The 20,283-nt window shown below is 42.0% G+C and overlaps 1 protein-coding gene across 8 annotated transcripts in view; it reads right to left on the minus strand.

The window, feature by feature from the left end:
* KMT5B (lysine methyltransferase 5B) overlaps window positions 1–20,283 on the minus strand; it is a 57,267-nt gene that overhangs the window by 35,723 nt on the left and 1,261 nt on the right. For 7 of the 8 annotated variants that reach the window (XM_072758559.1, XM_072758558.1, XM_026004246.2 and 4 more), the window contains one exon: window positions 2,772–3,007. The exons of the other annotated variant lie outside the window; for it this stretch is intronic. In XM_072758559.1, coding sequence (XP_072614660.1) covers window positions 2,772–2,931 — 160 coding nt within the window. In that variant the 5' untranslated portion in view covers window positions 2,932–3,007. Of the gene's footprint in view, window positions 1–2,771; window positions 3,008–20,283 lie in introns of those variants that run through there. 8 annotated transcript variants of the gene reach the window in all.

Here is a 20,283-nt window from a genome sequence, read left to right on the forward strand (position 1 = left end):
GGCGCAGCCTCCGTTCGGGCCGCATTGTAGCTGGGGGAAGAGCTCCGCGGTGATGTCCCGTTACTCCCGGCCCTGCCAGGCTGCCAACACGACATAGCCTCGCCCCTGCACGGCGACCGACTGCCGCGACCGACCTGCCCGCCGACCGCCACCCGAGGCCCGGCCGAGCGCAGGAGCGGCCGAGCGACCTCATCTTTCATTCTTGAGTCTTCTCTTTTAACTGGTTAGTCTTGGGTAAAGGTTTGCCAATTTTGCTGATTTTTTTTTCAAAGAGTCAACTTTTAGCTTTGCTGATTTTCTGTTGTCCTTCTGTTTCTGGTGTCCTTATATTTTGTAAATTTCTACTCTATTATTTCCTTCCTTCTGCTTGCTTTGGGGTTTGTTCTTTTTTTTTTTTTTTCTGGTGTTTTGAGGTAAGAAGTTAGGTTACTGATGAAGAGTTATCTTTCTTCTTTTTTAATACGGGTGTTCACAACTATACATTTCCCTCTAGGCATTGCTTTAGCTGCATCCTGTAAGTTTTAGTATGTTGTATTTAGTATGTTAGTATTTTCAATCATCTTGAAGTACTTTCTCATTTCCTTTGGATTTCTTCTTTAACTCACTGGTTATTCATCTCTAATTTTAATCCACTGTAATCAGAGAACATACACTGTATGATTCCAATCCTTTAACATTTATTGAGGCTTGTTGCATGGCCTAGCCTATGGTCTACCCTGAAGAATGTTCCATGTGAACCTGAGAAGATTGTGCATGCTGCTATTGTTGGGTGGAGCATCGTATAGATATCTGTTGGGAAGAACTGGTTTAGGGTATTAAGTTTTCCTTTCCTGTTGATCTTCTGTCTAGCTGTCTGATTCATTATTGAAAGTGGGGGAACTGAAGTCTTCAAATTACTGCTGAATTATCTATTTTTCCCTTCAGTTTTGTCCCTTTCTGTGTCACATACTTGATGGCTCTGTTGTTAGGTGAAGTCACTGTAGTTTACTGACAACGGAGCACAGCTCTACTTTGCTTCATTGTTAGCTCTCACTTTGTACCATTCTTGTCCAGTGGCATTCAATGTGATGCTGTCAATCTTCACACTCTCTGGATTTTCCCAGCCTGCCCTCAGAATTGGTCTATACTTGGCAAAGTGTAGCATATGTAATGACCATCTTCTACATTATTATGTACCTCCAACAATTAAACTACTTAAGACCTTTTGCTCAACAACGCACAGAAGGAGGCCAAGAGCTATTTGAAAAAACAACCAAAAAAAAAAACAACCAAAAAAAAAAAAAGTGGTATAATTTACTGACTAGAGCCAATATCACTTGCTATGGTCACTACGTTTCTCATTTCCTTCAGGTTCCCATCACAATGCTCCAGAGTGAGCAGGTGTCCATGAGGAGGACGATCTATTCAGTCTTGGGCTCTCTGCCTAACTCTTGTCCCAAGCAGGGCTTTCTGCCTAGTTTTTTTTACAGAAATAGTGACCTGTTCTAATGTAGAAAGGTTAAGGGCAGCCTGGGCTCAATAAATTGCTTAAATCTCTAAACGGTAGGAAGGTAATCAATCAGAACTGGTGCAATCTATCTGAAACTCCTGCGAATCCCAGGCAAATTCAACTCTACTCAAGGCAGGCCAACTACAACACAAACTAAGGCTATTTTGTAGTGGCACTAAATCAACAAGGAGAAACAAAAACAGAGAAAACTATCCTCAATATGGCCACTGTTGGATATCTTCATATAGCTGCCTACTTAGGTTCACACGTATCCTGGGGCACTTTCCTGCTCTCAAAAGAGCTATTTCTTGGGGCACCTGAGTGGCTCAGTCAGTTAAGTTCAGGTCATGATCTCAGGGTTCTGGGGGCAAGCCCCGCATACAGCCCCTGCATGGAGCCCCCCTTTGGCTGGGAGTGTTTAAATAGTCCCACTCCCTCTGCCCCTCCTCCCACTCATGCATGTGCACACGCTTTCTCTCTCTCTCTCAAATAAAGAAAAAAAGAGAACTATTTCTTGAACTCTGAACAGTAGCCTCCTCAGGGATCCCTGGGTAGCTCAGTGGTTTAGAGCCTGCCTTCAGCCCAGGGCGTGATCCTGGGAGTCCCAGGCTCAAGTCCCACATCAGGCTCCCTGCGTGGAGCTTGCTTCTCGCTCTGCCTGTCTCTCTCTCTCTCTCTCTCTCTCTCTCTGTGTGTGTCTCTCATGAATAAATAAATACAATCTTAAAAACAAAAACAACAGTAGCCTCCTTCTTACCAAGAGGTAAGCAAGGTAAAAAAGTTACTCATTATCACCAGTGCTCCAGTGTCAGGATAAACAACTGTTCACCCCATATATATAGAAAAAATGGCAACAATTTGGGAAGCTGCCCTAAATTCCACTTGTCCTGTAGAGTTGACTTGATTGATTCATATTGCTAAGTTTTCAAAGAAAGACATACTTACATCAGATGTAAAAAATATAGTTTGAACTTGTAGGAAATCCAGCGGCAGTACTTTAATATTTTTTTATAGAACAGATTAAACTCTCAGATGTACATTCTACAAAATATAACTTAAAGTCATGGATATAAGAGCATAATTAGTTATCATATTAAACATTAAACTAGAGTGTGCATGTCAGATGAGAGTAGGAATGGTCAACTTTCAAAGGGTAAAAAAAGGTAAGTATGAGAACATGAACAAATTTTCTGAAAACAATAAAGGCAGAACACAAGTTACAAACTGTAAAGAATTACCACCCAGATCACAATGAAAAGAGACAGTTGCACTGTGTACATACATCTGCTTGACCTCCTCTCAACTGCGTGTTTGCCAGCCTTCGCGGCCTCCTTTCCCGAGTGCTGCAATTTTGATTGACTCTGCTGATGGTCATTAGACAACTTGCCTCCACTCCTCCTGCCATTCACCACCATGTTCTTGGATTCTCCCAACCACTTCATGCCCACAGACCGCCTGACCCAGGTGCATTGAGTCGCTCTCTTCAGATAGCTTAGAGAATAATTCCAATGTTCTCTCCTAACAGAAACAAAATATGGAAAACAAAACCAGGAGGTAAATACATAAAAGACCATACTACCCAGACCCTTGAGAAAGATACAAAGTATTCTAAGTCTTTGGTGGTGGGAGCTCTGCACATCCCTGACTGGGGTGGGGGTGGAGGGCCACGCAGCACCCAGCAAGAGCCAGAAGAACAGGAGCCGTGCCTTGGGCACCCCACCCGGCACACCAAATCCATGTGGGATGCGACCCGAGGCGCACCAAGGTGCTGCTCAAGGTCTCCAAGGATAAGCTCTCCCTCAAGTTCACTGAGGAAAGGATGGGGACACACATTAGCACCAAGAGGAAGAGAGAGGAGCTGAACGACACCTCAGCAAATGAGGAAGGTGGCAGCCAAGGACCGAACCTCTCGCCCCATATGTATCTAATAAAGCCTTTGGGGGAGGAGGCAATTTAATAACTAATGTTTCCACTCTTTAAAAACCACTTGGCACCCCAGGCCATCCAGTGTCATGCTGAGGTCTACAGCAGCCCTCTCCACTTGCAGGGAGGGAGCTCACTCTGACAGGCACTTTGCCTGTGCTGTGAATAGAGACTGGTAAACAGTAAGAGCTTAGCAAGCACTTATCTCTCAGTTACCAATAAGATTCCTTTTGTACCTTGTTATGGCCTGTATTTACATACAGCAACATTCTGCTCAAAAGATATGTTTTGGTAACAGTTTACTAACAGTGAGTAAACAGGGACACCTGGGTGGCTCATCTGTTGAGCTTCAGTTCTGCATTGGTCTCCCCTGCATAGAGCCTGCTTCTCCCTCTGCCCATGTCTCTGCCTCTCTCATGAATAAATAAAATCTTAAAAAAAAATAACTGTGAGTAAACAAACTACAAGGAAGTCCTCTCTTCTAAGGAAAGCTTAAAAAAAGTTAAGCTTTGTCCACAACAGCTTTGTCTTTTTTTTTTTTTTTTAATTTATTCATGTGAGACAGAGAGAGAGAGAGGCAGAGACACTCCATGCAGGGAGCCTGATGCGGGACTCAATCCCGGGTCTCCAGAACTACATCCTGGGTCTCCAGAACTACATCCGGCACTAAACTGCTGAGCCACCCAGGCTGCCCCAGCTTTGTCTTTTGTTGTTATTTTGAAGTCAACAGTCAAGGTATTTTGGGGACTGATATTCAAATATCAAAGTATCGCCCATCACCATGGGTCAGCCTTTACAATAGCAACAAAAACTGAGAAATTACATTTGCTAATATAGAGATATCCCTCACCATCTGAATTTTAGTCAACTGAACTTGGGACTGAATGATTTGGATAATGAGGGTGCTTGTAATTCATAAGGACCTTTGGAAGTAAGGGTATGATGGATTACATTATGATGGATTACATTTTGCTGGTAATGGAGCAAGAACAGGGATGTCCATGGCATCACCTCATTATGGAATTATGCCTTAGTATATAAATCAGACTAAAAGGGCTCCAGGATAAGAAAGTGCAAAAACACAGAACTTCAGAGCTAAAGGAACTTTAAGATCTTAGTACAACTCCTTCAATTTGCAGATGAAACCAACACAGAGGCTGAGAGGCGCCCTGCCCAGGGCCACATGACCAGGCTCCAGCAGAGTAAGGAGAACCCAGCACTGGGGCCTCAGGGTCTCTCACTACCCCCCACAAAGGCCAATTTCCCTTGCATTTTTACAAACACACAGAAAAACACCAATGATACATTATTTTAAAGTTCTTCTAGAAATGTACACCTAGTTGTACCTTTAATGATATCCAACAAAATTACAAAACACTAATTCTTTTGAAAGCTTTATTTACTTTAGAGTGAGAACACATGTGTCCAAGTGGGAGGAGGGACAAAGGATCCAAAGCAGACTCCCCCCCCCCCCCCCCCCCCAACACAGAGACCAAGGTAGGGCTAGATCCCATGATCCTGAGATTGGGACATGAGCCGAAACCAAGAGTTGGACGCTTAACCGACTGAGCCACCCAGGCACCCCAGAACTACTTTTTGTATTGTTTTAAACTGTAAAATACTAAAGTTATAACCTAACTTCTTCAAGTCATCTTTTTTCTCAAGATGCCTGTGCTGCTAAAGGCAGCAAGCAAAGCCCCTGCCCGGGCACGGCTGTGCTGTGGCTACTGGCAGCCACCTCCCTATGCTTCCCTTCTGCTTTCTGCGGAAACCCCCAGCTCCACACCTCCAGAGGAGAAGGACAAGCAACAAGTAAAGTGCTCTTGGTCCTGGAGGAAGTGATCTTAAGAATGCCCTCCCAGAGCACACAGTTTATGGAGAATGACTGAAGTGTTTTCAGGACTCAGGAGTCCCAATACCCTCAACAGTGAGACATAAAATAGAACTACATGGAATAGAAAAGAGCAACATGGCTTTAGAGAGAATTAAGAGAGAAAAGAAATAGCACGCCATCTCTCCACAGAGAATCCTGAATCCCAACCATGATTCTCACTCAGAGATTAAAAGTAGAAAAGCGGGAACCCTGGGTGGCGCAGCGGTTTAGCGCCTGCCTTTGGCCCAGGGCGTGATCCTGGAGACCCGGGATCGTATCCCACGTCGGGCTCCCGGTGCGTGGAGCCTGCTTCTCCCTCTGCCTATGTCTCTGCCTCTCTCTCTCTCTCTCTCTCTCTGTGTGTGACTATCATAAATAAATAAAAATTAAAAAAAAAATAAAAGTAGAAAAGCCAGGATGAAGTCCAGCCACTTGTTCTTAGTAAGCCCTCCACATGGTTTTGATGTAAATTCCAGTGTGAGAACTACTGTTCTCTGTTACTCATTCACTTGATCATTTGTTAGGGCAAAGAACAGAGGCCAAAATTTAATGAGGAAATTATACCTATTGACCTAATTTTTTTCCTGAGAATTAGGAAAAGTTCGCCAATAAATCATTTTAGCAGCACACTTCAGCCTAGTTCATGGAATAGAGACTAAGATCTACTCCTACATAATTGCAACTAAATGAGGACTAATGATCCATCCAAATTGGAGCAAATTCATAACCTTGCATCTCATCCAGTTAACTAATATTTTTGGGGGGACTTAAATACTAAGATATCACTCTGTCAATCACAGATTGTGACTGAATTTCACTAGTATGAATACACTGTACATGTCTGGATATATTCTAGTAGAGGCTTCAATACTCTCGACTTGTCCAGATAACAACTATCATTAAGGCAAAAAACTTTACTTACATTCACAAATGAATTATTTTGTAAAACCAGTTCTAGTGAAACTATCAGAAATTTGGGAACTATTTATAAATTTCTAACTCAAAATGAACATATCCTCTACTAATTATTAGGTCATTGATGGTTGTGTCCCCCTGACTGTGGAATCTGTTCTTGTTGGCACAATTTTTCCTGTAAGACTACAAGCTGAAAGAATATTTATATTTTAAAGGTGGAGATAGAATTTCAAAGACTAACACAGCCAATACTGTAGCAGACTATGGAGAAACAGAAGTTGAGGACATTGGGTGGCTAGCAAAGCCTAAAGGCTTCACGGCTTCCACACAGGTCCACTCCCAACATAAGCAAGGGTGCAGTCTCTCCGGCCTGGGACACAAGACGGCTCACATAAAAAATACCACCATGGTCTTGGCTTGGTTGACAGTGTCTAAGTCTACTGACCACTAACTATATTTAGAAGTAAAAATTACCTGATTTATCCCAAAATTGGCAGAAGAAAATTTCAAGGAGTACTGGCCACTCCTTAAATGGTGTAACAATTGCAAATCTTTCTCTGTTCTGATTTCCCAATACAGTTGACCCTTGAACAACATGGGTTTGAATTGCACAGGTCCACTTCTATATGAATTTTTTTTTTAGATTTTATTTTTATTTATTCATGAGAGACACAGAGAGAGTGGCAGAGACACAGGCAGAGGGAGAAGCAGGCTCTATGCAGGGAGCCTGATGTGGGACTCAATCCAGGGGCCCCCAGGACCACACCCTGGGCCGAAGGCGGCGCTAAACCACTGGGCTGCCGGGGCTGCCCACTTCTATATGAATTTTTAAAGATAAATACAGCACAGCACAATAAACATATTTTCTCTTCCTTACGATTTTCTTAATACAGTTTCTGCAGCTTTACTTTATGTAAATACATGTAACATTCCCACGTTGGGCTCCCTGCGTGGACCCTGCTTCTCCCTCTGCCTGTGTCTCTGCCCCTCTCCCCTCTCTCTGTCTCTATGAATAAATAAATAAAATCTTTAAAATAAATACATACATGTAATATACAAAATTTATATTAACCATTTATTTTGTCTATAAGGCTTCTGGTCAACAGTAGGCTGTTACTGTTTTGTTTTGTTTTGTTTTTTTTAATATTTATTAGAGAGAGAGCGAGCGAGTGTGTGCACGCACACACAAGCAGTGGAAGCAGCAGAGGGAGAGGGAGAAGCAGGCTCCCTGCTAAGCAGAGAGCTCGACATGGGTCTCGATCCCAGAACCCAGGGATCATGACCAACGAAGATAGAAGACAGATGTTCAACGAACTGAGCCACACAGGCACCCCAGCAGTTAAGTCTTTTAGGAGTCCAAAGTTGCATGTGGAATTTTGACTGCATGAGGGTTCAAGGGTGAAGTATATAAAATATCAGGAAAGTTACTAGACATCAGACCAGGGCCTGAGGATATAGCAAATCTGTGCTTGTATTCCAATGAAGAAATCTCTAGGAAATAACAAATTAACAAATCACTGCCAGCACCTTGGAGAAAGTAAAGCATTTTCTAAGCACTGGTGTTTCAGGGTGGGAGGGGGGAACGCCTGGCAGCAAAGGGGAGCACGTCCCAGGCAAAGGGAAAGCACAAAGCCAGAGAGGGTGGGGGAAGCAGTGGGTGTGCAGAAGACCAGTACGGTGCTCAGTGTGGCTGTGGTAGGGTTAGCGGGGCAGGGGCAGGAAGGTCATCAGAAGGGCTGCTAGAACATGTCACAGAGGGCTCAAAGCCACTGCTGAGACTTAGGGCACAGACTTTCCAGGAGATGGAAAGCAGGAGTGATGTGGTCCAAGTCACAATTTTAAAGGCCCACGCTAGCTGCTTGCTATATGGAGAAAAGCTCACAAATAAATGCTTTTTAAAGGTCAGATCTAATGCCGCTACTAATAATTGGGGGACACAAGAGAAAGCACCAGTTAAGAGGCTACTGCAATGAACCACAGGGTACTGGCAGCTCGGAGCAGCACAGGTGGCAAGAAGCAGCTGCCTTGGGGATCTTTTCTGAAGGGTCACATATAGAAAGGATCTGAGAACAGACTGTGTGAAAAAGAAAGAAGACTAGCATGCCTCCCAACTGAAGCACACTATTTACAGAGGTGGCAAAGCCTACAGGAAGCTCAGGTTTGGGCAGGGGTCCAAGTGCAGAAGTTCAGCTTCCGTTATGTTTGAGACACCCAGCAGAGACCACGTAGAGATGCTGAATACAAGGGCTGGGAGTACAGGTCCAGGCTGGTCAGAGTGCTAATGGACGAGATGAAATCACCTAGGGGCTGAGTACAGATGAAAGAAGTCTAAGGACAGAGGGCGCATCCCTCAAGACGAGGAACCAGCTGCAAAGGCTACTGCAGGGAACAACTAGGGAGGAAAGAGGAGAAGCAAGGGCAAATGAGGGACCAGCACTTCAGGAAGGGAGTGACCCACTTGGGCACAGGCTGCAGGTACTCCCAAGGCAAAGTTCTCTTTTAGGAGCTGAAACTCATGGACAGGAGCTGAAACTTGCAGACTCTGACCATCTGTGAGCCCCTCAGAAATGTCGGAGAACTTCTAAAATGGACGTGACATCTTGAAACATGGGCTTGTGGCGAAAGGGATGGCAGAGGGGAACTAAGGAATAATGAATAGAAAGAGTCCTAAGTTCTAGGTCATTTGTTTCAAATGAGAGTAGAAAATTAAAATTGCATGTAACTAAAAGGACATGTGTAAATTAAACTCAGAAAATGGAGATGATGGGAAAGGGTTAATCTGAGAATAGCATGCCTTCAGAGTTTTTAAGGATTTTTCTTTAAAAAAGTTTTCAGGGGTGCCTGGGTGTCCCAGTCAGTTGGGCATCTGCCTTTTGGCTCAGGTCATGATCCTGGAAGTCCTGATTTGGGGTCCCAGCTCAGTGGGGAGTGTGCTTCTCCCTCTCCCTCCCTCCACTTGTATGTTTGCTCTGACTCAAATAAATAAATAAAATCTTTAAAAAAAGTTTTTAAAAGAACTGAGTAGTATTCTAATGGAGTGATAAGGACGATCTGAGTGCAACAGGGTGGACAGAGTTCCTAAGGGTGCTGTTTAAGGCTCTGCTCCTTCTTTTTTATGAGTGTTCACAAGAATGATGCAAGCAGGCTCTAGGGAAACACAGTTGTGCCAATGCTCCTGGACAGGCAGCACTAGCACTGGTCTCCCGAGCTTCACCCACTGTGAAGTCAACAAATAGGAGGATTTGCCTCACATGGCTTCACTGGACCAACAGGTGGGAGACAAAGCACCTACTTCAGACTCTACTATCAAACATAAATTTTAAAAGGGGCAGGAGATTTGTGATAATACAAAACATACTTGAAAACCACTAAACTAAAAGTTGCATTTAAGAAGCAAAGTATTTAAAGATTTAGAGTTGTATTTAAAGAGGAAACTTTTTAGGGGCACCTGGCAGGCTCAATCAGTGGAGTATGCAACTCTTGATCTCGAGGTCGTGAGTTCAAGCCCCACACTGGGTATAGAGATTATTTAAAAATAAAAAAATATTAAAAAAATAAAAAGAGGAACTGCATATATAATACCACTAAGGTAAGAGGCACACCCACACCACCACCACTCATTCCAAATCACCAACAGCATTCCTTGTCTTTGGAGGAATGGGATTAACATTACAAAAATCCGACCCCCAAATGTTTACTATTTATAATTGGAAAAAAAAAAAAAAAAAAAAGAAACAACTGCTGACACTTGAAAATTTTTCAAAGGAAAGTACACAGTTGTTTCATAGAAAATGTGCTTGGTTCCTGTCAAGTGCCTGCACTCCTCCCAGCAGTGACAGGTCCCCAACAAATGCCAATGACCTTCTTTCTTTCCACTGCCCCCTTTGTGAACACACATGAGGTTATGAACTATTTGGTGACTTTTGACTTTACTGCTCATGCACAATTTGAAAACTGGTTCCAATCCTTTCCTACTTAAAGCTTTTGGATTGGGATCCCTGGGTGGCGCAGCGGTTTAGCGCCTGCCTTTGGCCCAGGGCGCGATCCTGGAGACCCGGGATCGAATCCCACATCGGGCTCCCGGTGCATGGAGCCTGCTTCTCCCTCTGCCTGTGTCTCTGCCTCTCTCTCTCTCTGTGTGACTATCATAAATAAATACAAAAAAAAAAAAAAAAAAAAAAAAAGCTTTTGGATTATTTCCTGCTGAATGTGTTAAACACAAACCAGGATTTTAAGACTGTCAGAAAAATGAGAATACTGATTCTAAAAGAAACAAGAATTTTAATATAAAAAAAGAATTTTAATAGAATTCCTGTGATATTACAAAGAATTCTCTAACCAGTTTACATGTTGAACTTGTCTCAGATAGCTTATCTTAGAGAAATTACCCAGTGGCAAAGAAACATGTCCCAAGGGGTTAAGAAGGTAACACAGATTTTTAAAAAGCAGGCTCTAGCTTGCTGAAGGACTTTTGGAAAACTTCACTGAGAAAAAGCAGAGCAAACATTTTGCAAGTGATTCAGCTACAATATGCTGAGCAAACGATTCAGAACACCAAATAGTTAACAGTACTCTCTCTGGGGAATGAGATCACGAGCAATTTTTTCATTGCACGGTGCATTTTCACAAGGTTCAGCTTTTCAAAATGAGCAGGTATTACTTTATAATAAAAAATTAAACATATAAAAGGGAAAGTAAAACAAATGTCACAAAAATTCTTCTGCATCATTCTTATGTATTTAAGTTAAAGCCAATTTCTAAGACCTTAAATTTGGTAATTCCAACATCAGAGAAGTTAAATACATCTCTGAAATACTTCCACAAGTTTCTGATGCCTTCATTTGTGGACTGACTCCGTGATTCTCAAGTGCCACAATCCCAGACTCCCAGGAGCTTTATATTTAAAATAAGTACAAGGAAGACTAACGTAAATAAAACACACAAAAATGAAAGGAAGCACTGTCCAGAGAGGCGACAACAAACACACACAGCCCAAAGGAACAAAAGTGCTCACACTGGACCAGGAGTGACCACACTGGCTAGGGTCAGTGCCAACAATGTCCCACCAGTAAAGTAAAAATCCAATTTCCATTCTAGGCTAACATGCCTGGTCTACAAGCAAAAACAAAAGCATTTGGAAATTGTTATGAACTACCATTAACAGAACTTACCTTGCTGGTGCCTACAAGGTTCTGCATGATCCAAACTCGCCCCCGCCCCTTACTCCAGCTAAAACTTCAGATACAGCCCAGTTCTCATCCCCTAGTGTGCTAGACATGTTCCCTACACAGGGCCTTTGTATTTGGGATGCTGTCAAGCTGCCCGCCAGTCCCCCCCGCCCAACCCCCAGTCCTCCATCCCATACACTTTCTCTTTCATGGTGCTTATTACAACTGTACTCATTTCTTCATGTAAGTACTTGATAATCCTTGGCTTCCCCACTGCAGTATTATGCTAGCTAAGGTACACTTTTGTATCATTGGAACTTAGCACAACTTACCACAGGTCCATTCACATCACATCCCCCTTTCTAGTCACAAACCTAACTGCTACATATAAACCCAACTGGTGATTAGTTCTTTTTCTTAAATCTAAAGTTACAAAAGGGTTCTACAATAATACATCAAGGAAATGCAAATCAGTCTTCATTGATAGTTATTCCAAATTCATCTGTGATCAATATTTTCCAAGGTTCCATGGAATCCCAGAATAATTCATACTATCAGGCCACTAGTAGAAGTCCTTAAAGCTATCAGAAGCACTTGTGGTCAATATTCCATATTACAATGCAGTAAGACTGTAATCTACTTTGACAAGACAGTTACTCACTTGTCAGAAGACAACTATGACTTCATGATCACACCTGTAACCTTACAACTTGCTCCTATAAATATTGTCAGAAATAAGTGTCACTTGAGAAGTTAGATGACTAAATATCATTTCTGCTTTCTTTTCCAGCTTTTGGAGAATCAAACTCACCAAGCATTTTGCCTCAGCCAAGTTAACAGTCTCCCCAAGCAGCCTGAGGTGGTAAAGCCCCCTCTGATCCAGCAAGAGATGGCACCTGACTTGGAGCAGTTTCCCACAACTCATAGTAAGATATGACTATATAAAGATAAAATCCAAAGTAAAAGGATGGCTAGAGCCAGCACTACTAATTGTGCTAAACTGGTTGTGCTAACTGCTCCAAAGGAGACTTCCATGGGCTGAAAAATAGTCCTCAAAGATATCAGGTCCTAATCTAGAACCTGTGAGTATTAGCCTATAAGGAAATGGGTCTTTGGAGAGGTGATTTAAAGTATGGATTTTGAGATGACACAGGTTGTCTGGGTGGGCTCTAAATGCTATCACAAGAGACCTTACGAGAATGGTAGAGGGTGCTTTGACACCACACACCCAAAAGGAGAGGTGAGGATTGCAGTGACACGGGCCCCAAGCAAAGGAACGAAAACCACTGCAGGAGCTGGCAGAGGCAAAGAACAGATTCTCTCCTACAGCCTCCGGGGGAGCCCTACCGCACTTGGACTTTGGCCCAGTGAAACAGATGGGGAACCTCGGGCCTGCCCAACTGAGAATACATCCCTGCTGTTGGAGGCCACCAAATTTGTGTAATTTGTCACAGCAGCCACAAGCAGCTAATACAGAGACCATGATAAAGTAAACCAAAGTGAAAATGCTTTACAGTTACCAGATCCTCAAAACACATAAAATTCCAATATATCACTGGAAAAACTCTTCACCTTTAAAAAGTTTTACATATACTTAAACCTCAGGTAACCAAAACCTTCCATAGAAGTGTTATGATTGAATACTTAATTGTATTTATGTAAAAACTTTACAATAAAAATGAAAACTAAAACTCTTAGGATTTTTCATTTAGCAGAACATTTGAAACAGCAAAACATGCACTACTGGTAACAATCATTGTAACACTTAAACCTACTGATCTGCAAGTGGGCATGTAATAAACTTCCCTCTAATTGCCTCAGGACAAAAAATATTGATCCACAGTTCCTTATTTATCCAACAATATCCAATATTCATCCAATATGTATCACAACAAAAGATTTGATATAAGAAAGATTTATGTCTCCAATTGTCTTGGTAGGTATTTCCAAAATAAAGGTTTTAGCTGATGTGGTTGTTGGGAGAAATTCTACAAAACAAAACAACGTGCTTCCACATCTCTCTACATCTGATCCATCTGCTCACCTAGTAGTGCCTATACATAAAATCAAGGATGCTTCCTTTGTTACTCCTCCCTGAGACCCACAGCATTTTACTTTTCTATAAACATATGCCACCTAGTGTCAAAAGTCTGTAAGTACAGCCCACAGTTCCCCAGAAGCTAAGAGGTAAGCAGAACAAAGAACAATCCATTCTTACAGGGCAAAGACGTGGGCGAGGAAAAACTTCCATAGGTGAGTCTTGGTCTTAAAGGCCAAGACTAAGTGTGCCAGGCAGCACACCCTGCAGGAGACGGCGCACACAAGGTTCAGGATGGGGCTCCAGATGGAGTCAATGCACCTAGGTTCCATTCTAACCCCATTTGATACTAACAATGCAGCCATGAACAAGACATTCAACCTCACAAACGTCTCATAGGTAAAATGAAAACAGAGCCTACCTCCTTGGTTTGGCACAAGGATAAAACAAGCAGAAATAGCTAATAAAATAAAGACCTCCAACTGTCCCCTCTTTGATGGCAGAAACATAGGGTCAGATACACTGATGCAGTGTTCACAAAACCTAAAATGACCAGGTAGAAATTTCCCCTCCATTCCTTATCCTACCATAATTCTCCCAAGAAAACAATCACATCACCATTTCCATTAAAAAGAGTACATATTTTCAAGAAAATAAAAAGAGTAGGGTGCTAATTTATGATAGAGACCTAAGACCAGATTTGCTTTTCCTACTGCTTCTGAAGAGAAGGAAAATGCCTTCTGATAACAATTAGAATTAAAAATCATACCAAACTATACCTCACACATCAACATCTAAGGGGACTACAGATTTTGTTACAGTGGAATTGCCTGTTATGTTTCTGGTAAGACATTTTTTTCTTACTGTAACCCCACTTTTTTTTTTTTTTTTTAAGATTTTAGGTAATCGCTACACCCATTGTGGGGCTCGAACTCACAACCCGGAGGTCAAGAGTCTCATGCTTCACCAACTGTACCAGCCAGGCACCCCACTGTAACTCCACTTTTAAAACAACAATAAATAATAGCTCCTCCATTCATTTACCATGTAATTCTCACATCCTGTAAAGTATGTACTTTTTTTCTTGGTTAAACAGACGGAAGGTGGCAGAATTTGCTTACTTGTACTCTAGAAAGGATCCTACTGGTGAAAAAGCATGTGGCTGGAAGACAGAAGCTCAAATACAACAGTAGCAGTGGACAGGGAGAGGGAGGAAAAGCTGTGGTGTTTCAAATAGAAGGCAAGACTTGGTAATAAATTAAGACACAGGTGGTGAGGGACAGAAAGGAATTTAAGATGGTTCAGAAGTCTATAGCTGCAGAGACTGCAAGATTGCCATAAACTATGCTACATAAGAAACAGGTCTGCAGAAAAGATGAGAAGGTTTAAGTTTACTGAATTTGAGGAGGGAGGGGTCACAACCCAGGTGGAGCTGTTATAAGACATCAGAACTCAGGAGAGAAGTGGGGACTGTTGGGACACCTGGGTGGCTCAGTGGTTAACATCTGTCTTTGGCTCAGGATGTGATCCTGGGGTCCAGGATCGAGTCCCACATCAGGTTCCTTGCAGGGATCCTGCTTCTCCCTCTTCCTGTGTCTCTGCTTCTCTCTGTGTCTCTCATGAATAAATAAAATATTTTTTAAAAAATTAAGAAGTGGGGACTGTGAAGAGAGTAACACTAACAAAAGGACTCTACAGTTTACCAAGCATTTCAACATTATCTCAATTCAAAGAATCACAGAACTTCAGAGCAAAAAGTCTTAGATTAAAAGAAACAGGCTCAGGAATCCCTGCCTGCCCAAAGTAATTCACTCCTTATGACAATATGCTACTAATACACAAAACATACACAATACCACCGCTATCACCCCCATTTTACAAATAAGAGTAAGCCTTAGACAACTAGAAACAAATTAAGCTGAAGCTGGTTGAGAGCCTGCACACGTTTTTAAAAGATTTTATTTAGTCAGGACAGCCCGGGTGGCTCAGCGGTTTAGTGCCTGCCTTTGGCCCAGGGTGCGATCCTGGAGACCCGGGATCAAATCCCACGTCGGGCTCCCGGTGCATGGAGCCTGCTTCTCCCTCTGCCTCTCTGTGTGTGTGTGTGACTATCATAAATAAATAAATAAATAATTTTTTTTAAATAAATAAATAGAATCTTTTTTTTTTTTTTAAATAAATAGAATCTTAAAAAAAATTTTTATTTACTTATTCATGAGAGACACAGAGGCAGAAATATACAGGCAAAGGGAGAAGCAGACTCCATGCAGGGAGCCCCATGTGGGACTCGATCCTAGAACCCCGGGATCATGCCCTGAACCAAAGGCAGATGCTCACCGCTGAGCCACCCAGGTCCCAGAGGGAGCCTGTACACTCTTGACATTATGAAGAAAGTGATGCAAACAAAATTTTAAACACACTTTGCCCCTTATTTGAAGAGTAAGACCCTAGAACAAAAGTGGCATGGCTCCTAATTTCACGGGGCTCTGAGGATAGCACAGAAAGAGAAACAATACAATAAGCACGAAACTACAAATTCTGGTAAGAGCTTTAAAGAAACAAATAGGATATTAGGAGAGAGAATCATGTGGGAACAGACTTTACACTGGATGATCAGGGAAAAGAAATAAAAAGCACAAGTAGAGAAAAAAAAATCACCCCTCTTTTTTGGGGGTGTCAAAAGCACTTCTGGTATCTACATCAAAGATCTTCTGAGGCCACTGGCTTTGTCTAAATCCTCTTGGACCCTGAGATCTGTTTTTCTCTTTTGAAGGGGAGAAAGAAGATTTCCATATGGCCTCTCTAGTCCCAGACTGCACTGGTTCACTGCCTGAAGGATCAGGCCCCCTCTACACTTCAGTGGGGGGAACTCCATTTTCCTAAGAATAGGTTGGTTTTCTTGCTAAAAACATATATCCCTCTAAATCATACAACATAGCATTTCCTTGAAAATAAAAATACTCCTCAGAGATCATGACACTGTATCAGCTGCTGCAACCTTGTTCTACGAATCAGACAAAATGAATCATTCTGCAGACCAAGAACCCAACATTTTTCAAGAACCTACTGGGAGCCATTGGGCACTGTTCGTGGTGCTGGAATATTGTTGCCTCTATGGAACGCTAGAGGGCGCATGTGAATTTTAGTCTTCAGGAAAATTGAGCAGGGCTAATAAAGAGTAGGAGACCTTGCAAGTCCAAAGGGAAGCCAGTGAAAACTGGGTATCTGAACAACAGGACAGAAAGGTGCAGAAGAGAAAGCAGGATGACCCTTCACTGAAGGGATCTTCAGCCTGAGACTTGAGAGGCAATCCTAATGCCATCATAGATCTATTGGACAGGAGTTCTGATAAAGATGCTGAAGTTGAAAACACAGGTGTTTGTTTCACTCTGACACATGACTGAGGGATTCACCTGCTTGGCAACCCTATGAGGTCGGTGAGGCAGGCATTACTGCTACACGAGATGGCTAAAGCTCAGAAATAAAATTGCTTTCCTGAAGTCAAATTGCTATTCAGTGGAAAAGCTGAGTCTAAAACCGTACTGTTGAAGCTGAAGTCTGGGGTTTATGCCAATACTTGAGCCACATGTTGCATCACCCATAAATAAAAAGGCTTATTATCACTAGATAATGCTCCCTAGGTCTGTATACTTTTTCTTTAGTGTACTATTATAATACAGAAAAGAAAGACATCTAGTAGAGATGCAACTGACAAATAGGAGCCATACAGAAGTACGAGCCATCAAGATTTGGGGGCCATTAATATACTCCATCCTCTCAATTCTAAAACCCAACTGATGGTAAGCTATAGCATCAATTCAAAATAAAGTGAGGAAAAACTACGTAGAATATATAGATGAACAACGTGTACCAATTAGATGTCGAAATACTAAAACAGCTTTTAGAAGTGAGAAAACAGGGTGGCAATTAAGTGTAAAATATAATTTAGAATTGGAAGGTTCAGTTGTAGGAGCTGAGGCTTGGCCCTGTGTCTTATAATAAATGACAGAGCAGACTGGAACACAGGTATTCTTATTCCAATGGTCCTTCATCCAGCTCCGGAATTGTATGTAATGTAGTCACAATTGCATACAATCCTAAAAGGCTGTGTGTGGTTTGAGTTTGTTTTACAGACATGAGACAGCCCCAAATCTGGCTGGAAGAGGCAGGAGGCAGAGGCAGTGAGTGACCAACCTGGTCCTAGGAACCCTTTAGCACGACAAATGGAAAACTGTGAAGCAAAACATAATTTAGAATATCGATAACTATGGAAATAATCAGTGACTTCGTTTCTCCTTTTGTGAGAATATTTTAGAATGCAAATAGCTTCTGGTTCCATCACAAACTATATAAAGATAATATATCAGCTCTGTCTCCAGGCAACATGAGGACCAAAAGAAAAGGTGTTTTGTTTTGTTCTTTTAAAGCTAACATTATACGTTAACGTGGCTTTACAAAAATAAGGTTAGAAGTCTTTCCTGTACAGATGGATTCTCTCCCTAGCATTTCTTTAAAACAGTAAAATAAAATCCTGTAACGCAGATAAAGTAAGAAATGGACGACCAAAATTTAGGAAGATGTCTATTGATTCAAAATATGTTTGTAAATGGCAAGTGCTTTTTTTATTTGACTAGGGCAAAAAGAAACTCAGATCACACTAATAAGTACGGGGTCAGATATTGCTCAGGCATGATCTTTACTTTTAATCGATACTTCCAGATTCTAGGAAACACCAAATTATGAGGGGGAAAAAAGGGACTACAGTAATAACTGAAATAAAAACAGATTCGTAGAGAGGCTGGGGGAGAGGCATGATGTAGAGTTGATAGAATTTAAAGAAACCTGCTATACTTTCTTTCATTAAAAATCCCTTAGACAAAGACCTAGGGTACTCACTCCCTATTGTTTGCTAGGACCTCATCCTCATACAGCTCGTTCAATGAAACTGAGCCATTAAATCTTCAGGGTTTAACTTACATTTCAAACTAAGAGCTCCAAATAGAAAGTAATTTTATGAGTTTAAAGTTGGCAGTCTGTCGAAGAAATTACTTTTCAAATCACTGTGTTCTAATGCTTAGAATATCCTAATGATTACAATTTAAAGTGCATTAGCTAGTTTTAATTTTATCTTGTAATAATTTGAGCTTGTGCTGCTTAGAGCCATTAAATCCATTTCCTACACCAAGACATGTCAGTAAAATTACAAGTTCTTGCCCCCAAAACAAAAAGTAACTAAAAGTCAGACTGAAAAACTAAGTTACATCCTATGTAGAAAACATCTTTCTACTGCATGCAGCTGTATCTGGGCTAGAACCACCCCACATTTTCTCCCTGCATTTACTTAGTGTATCCATGTAACCAGTACTGTGTCACAGTGGAGCAAGGACATAGGGTCCCTGTGTGGAAAGCTCAACTGCAGTGTTCTGGGGCTAACACATAACAGAGTGCCACAATTCTTGCTCCATGAAGAAGCATTTTGGTGAGTGGAGAAAAAGTAAAGCTCATGTATGGCAGGCAAGAGTATAAAATAATGGAAACCACATGGTTTGTCTGAAAGGATTTGCTCTCATAAGCCATGGAAAGGACATTCCTGTGGACAAGGAGCTGTTCAGATGGTACATGTGTCTTTCAACACAACTGGGCCACATACCCATGTCCTGTGTAGAGAAAAATCAGATTTGATCCCAAATTTATATGACCCAAGGAAAAATGACACACCAACATCCCCACCCACAAAACTCTATGCTCACACACACAAACAACCTGTGACCACTTCCTTCACATCTTATTTTGCTATACCGTCCAACTCCCCTTCCCCCTAGTAGGTCCACTGGTATCTGGTTCAAGTACAGAAAACAGTTGGGGGTATCTGAGAAGACAGATGAACATACTGGCAAGAGGGCACTTGGAAATGACTTTGAAAGAGTCTGGTTTCAAAGTTCATGTGCACAAACTATGTGGCTTTTGTTATTAATAACAATGTCTTAAGATAACATTAAAATGGACATAATACAAAAATCTAAATACAAGCTATGAGGCTCCATAACTTGGAGATTAACAAATTCACTTTTGTCAAATGCCTACTAAGCACCTACTTTGCACCTGCCCCAGACAGAGAAAATAAATAATAGCCCAACAAGTTCACAAGAAAACTGAAGGGGTGGGCAAATAACCAAACATAATACCAAGTAACAACTGCTCAGGGAACGCAGAGGAAATGGGCATCCTCCAGAGTGGGCCAGTCTCTGCAGGTAACTTCTCGCCAGACCTTTCCGAAGGATAAGGGCGAGGGGGCAGAGGGTGGCTAGGAATGCTGGGCGGAATGAGACCAAAAGGTGCCAGGCATGGGGAAGCTCGTTGCACTAGAGCCTGGTAAAGGGAGAGTAGAATGTAGAATGCTTAAAGATCAAAACCTGGAAAGTGGACCGGAGTTCCCCCACATGCTGGGATTAAAGCGTTTGTGGACTTTACTCTCGGAATATAAGGAGTCCCGACAGTGACGGGGCCACACCTGTGCTTCAAGATGCCAAACGTTCGGCTACAAAGTAAACGTGTATTTACACGAAGTAACTCTTTAGATACGTTTTTCAACATATACAAGTCATCGGCGCTATTTCAGGCAAAAATGATTTCCCCTGTCCTTTTCAAGACATTTATGCTTTTACTACCAATCATCAAAAGTTACTGCTGTATTTTCGCTATCCAAGACTAAAGGAAAAAGTTGCAGCTGGCAACTACTTCCTCCGACGATCCTACACGGCAGACTCCCAACCACGTTTAACGGAGTCTACTTTTATAAAGTGTACAGTAGCTTACATCTAAGAAGGTCCTGATGAAAAGTCTTAATCACGACCGACCAATTCATTGCCCACTACTC

The sequence above is a fragment of the Vulpes vulpes genome, chromosome 5 (assembly GCF_048418805.1).
Source record: "Vulpes vulpes isolate BD-2025 chromosome 5, VulVul3, whole genome shotgun sequence".
Classification (NCBI taxonomy): domain Eukaryota; kingdom Metazoa; phylum Chordata; class Mammalia; order Carnivora; family Canidae; genus Vulpes; species Vulpes vulpes.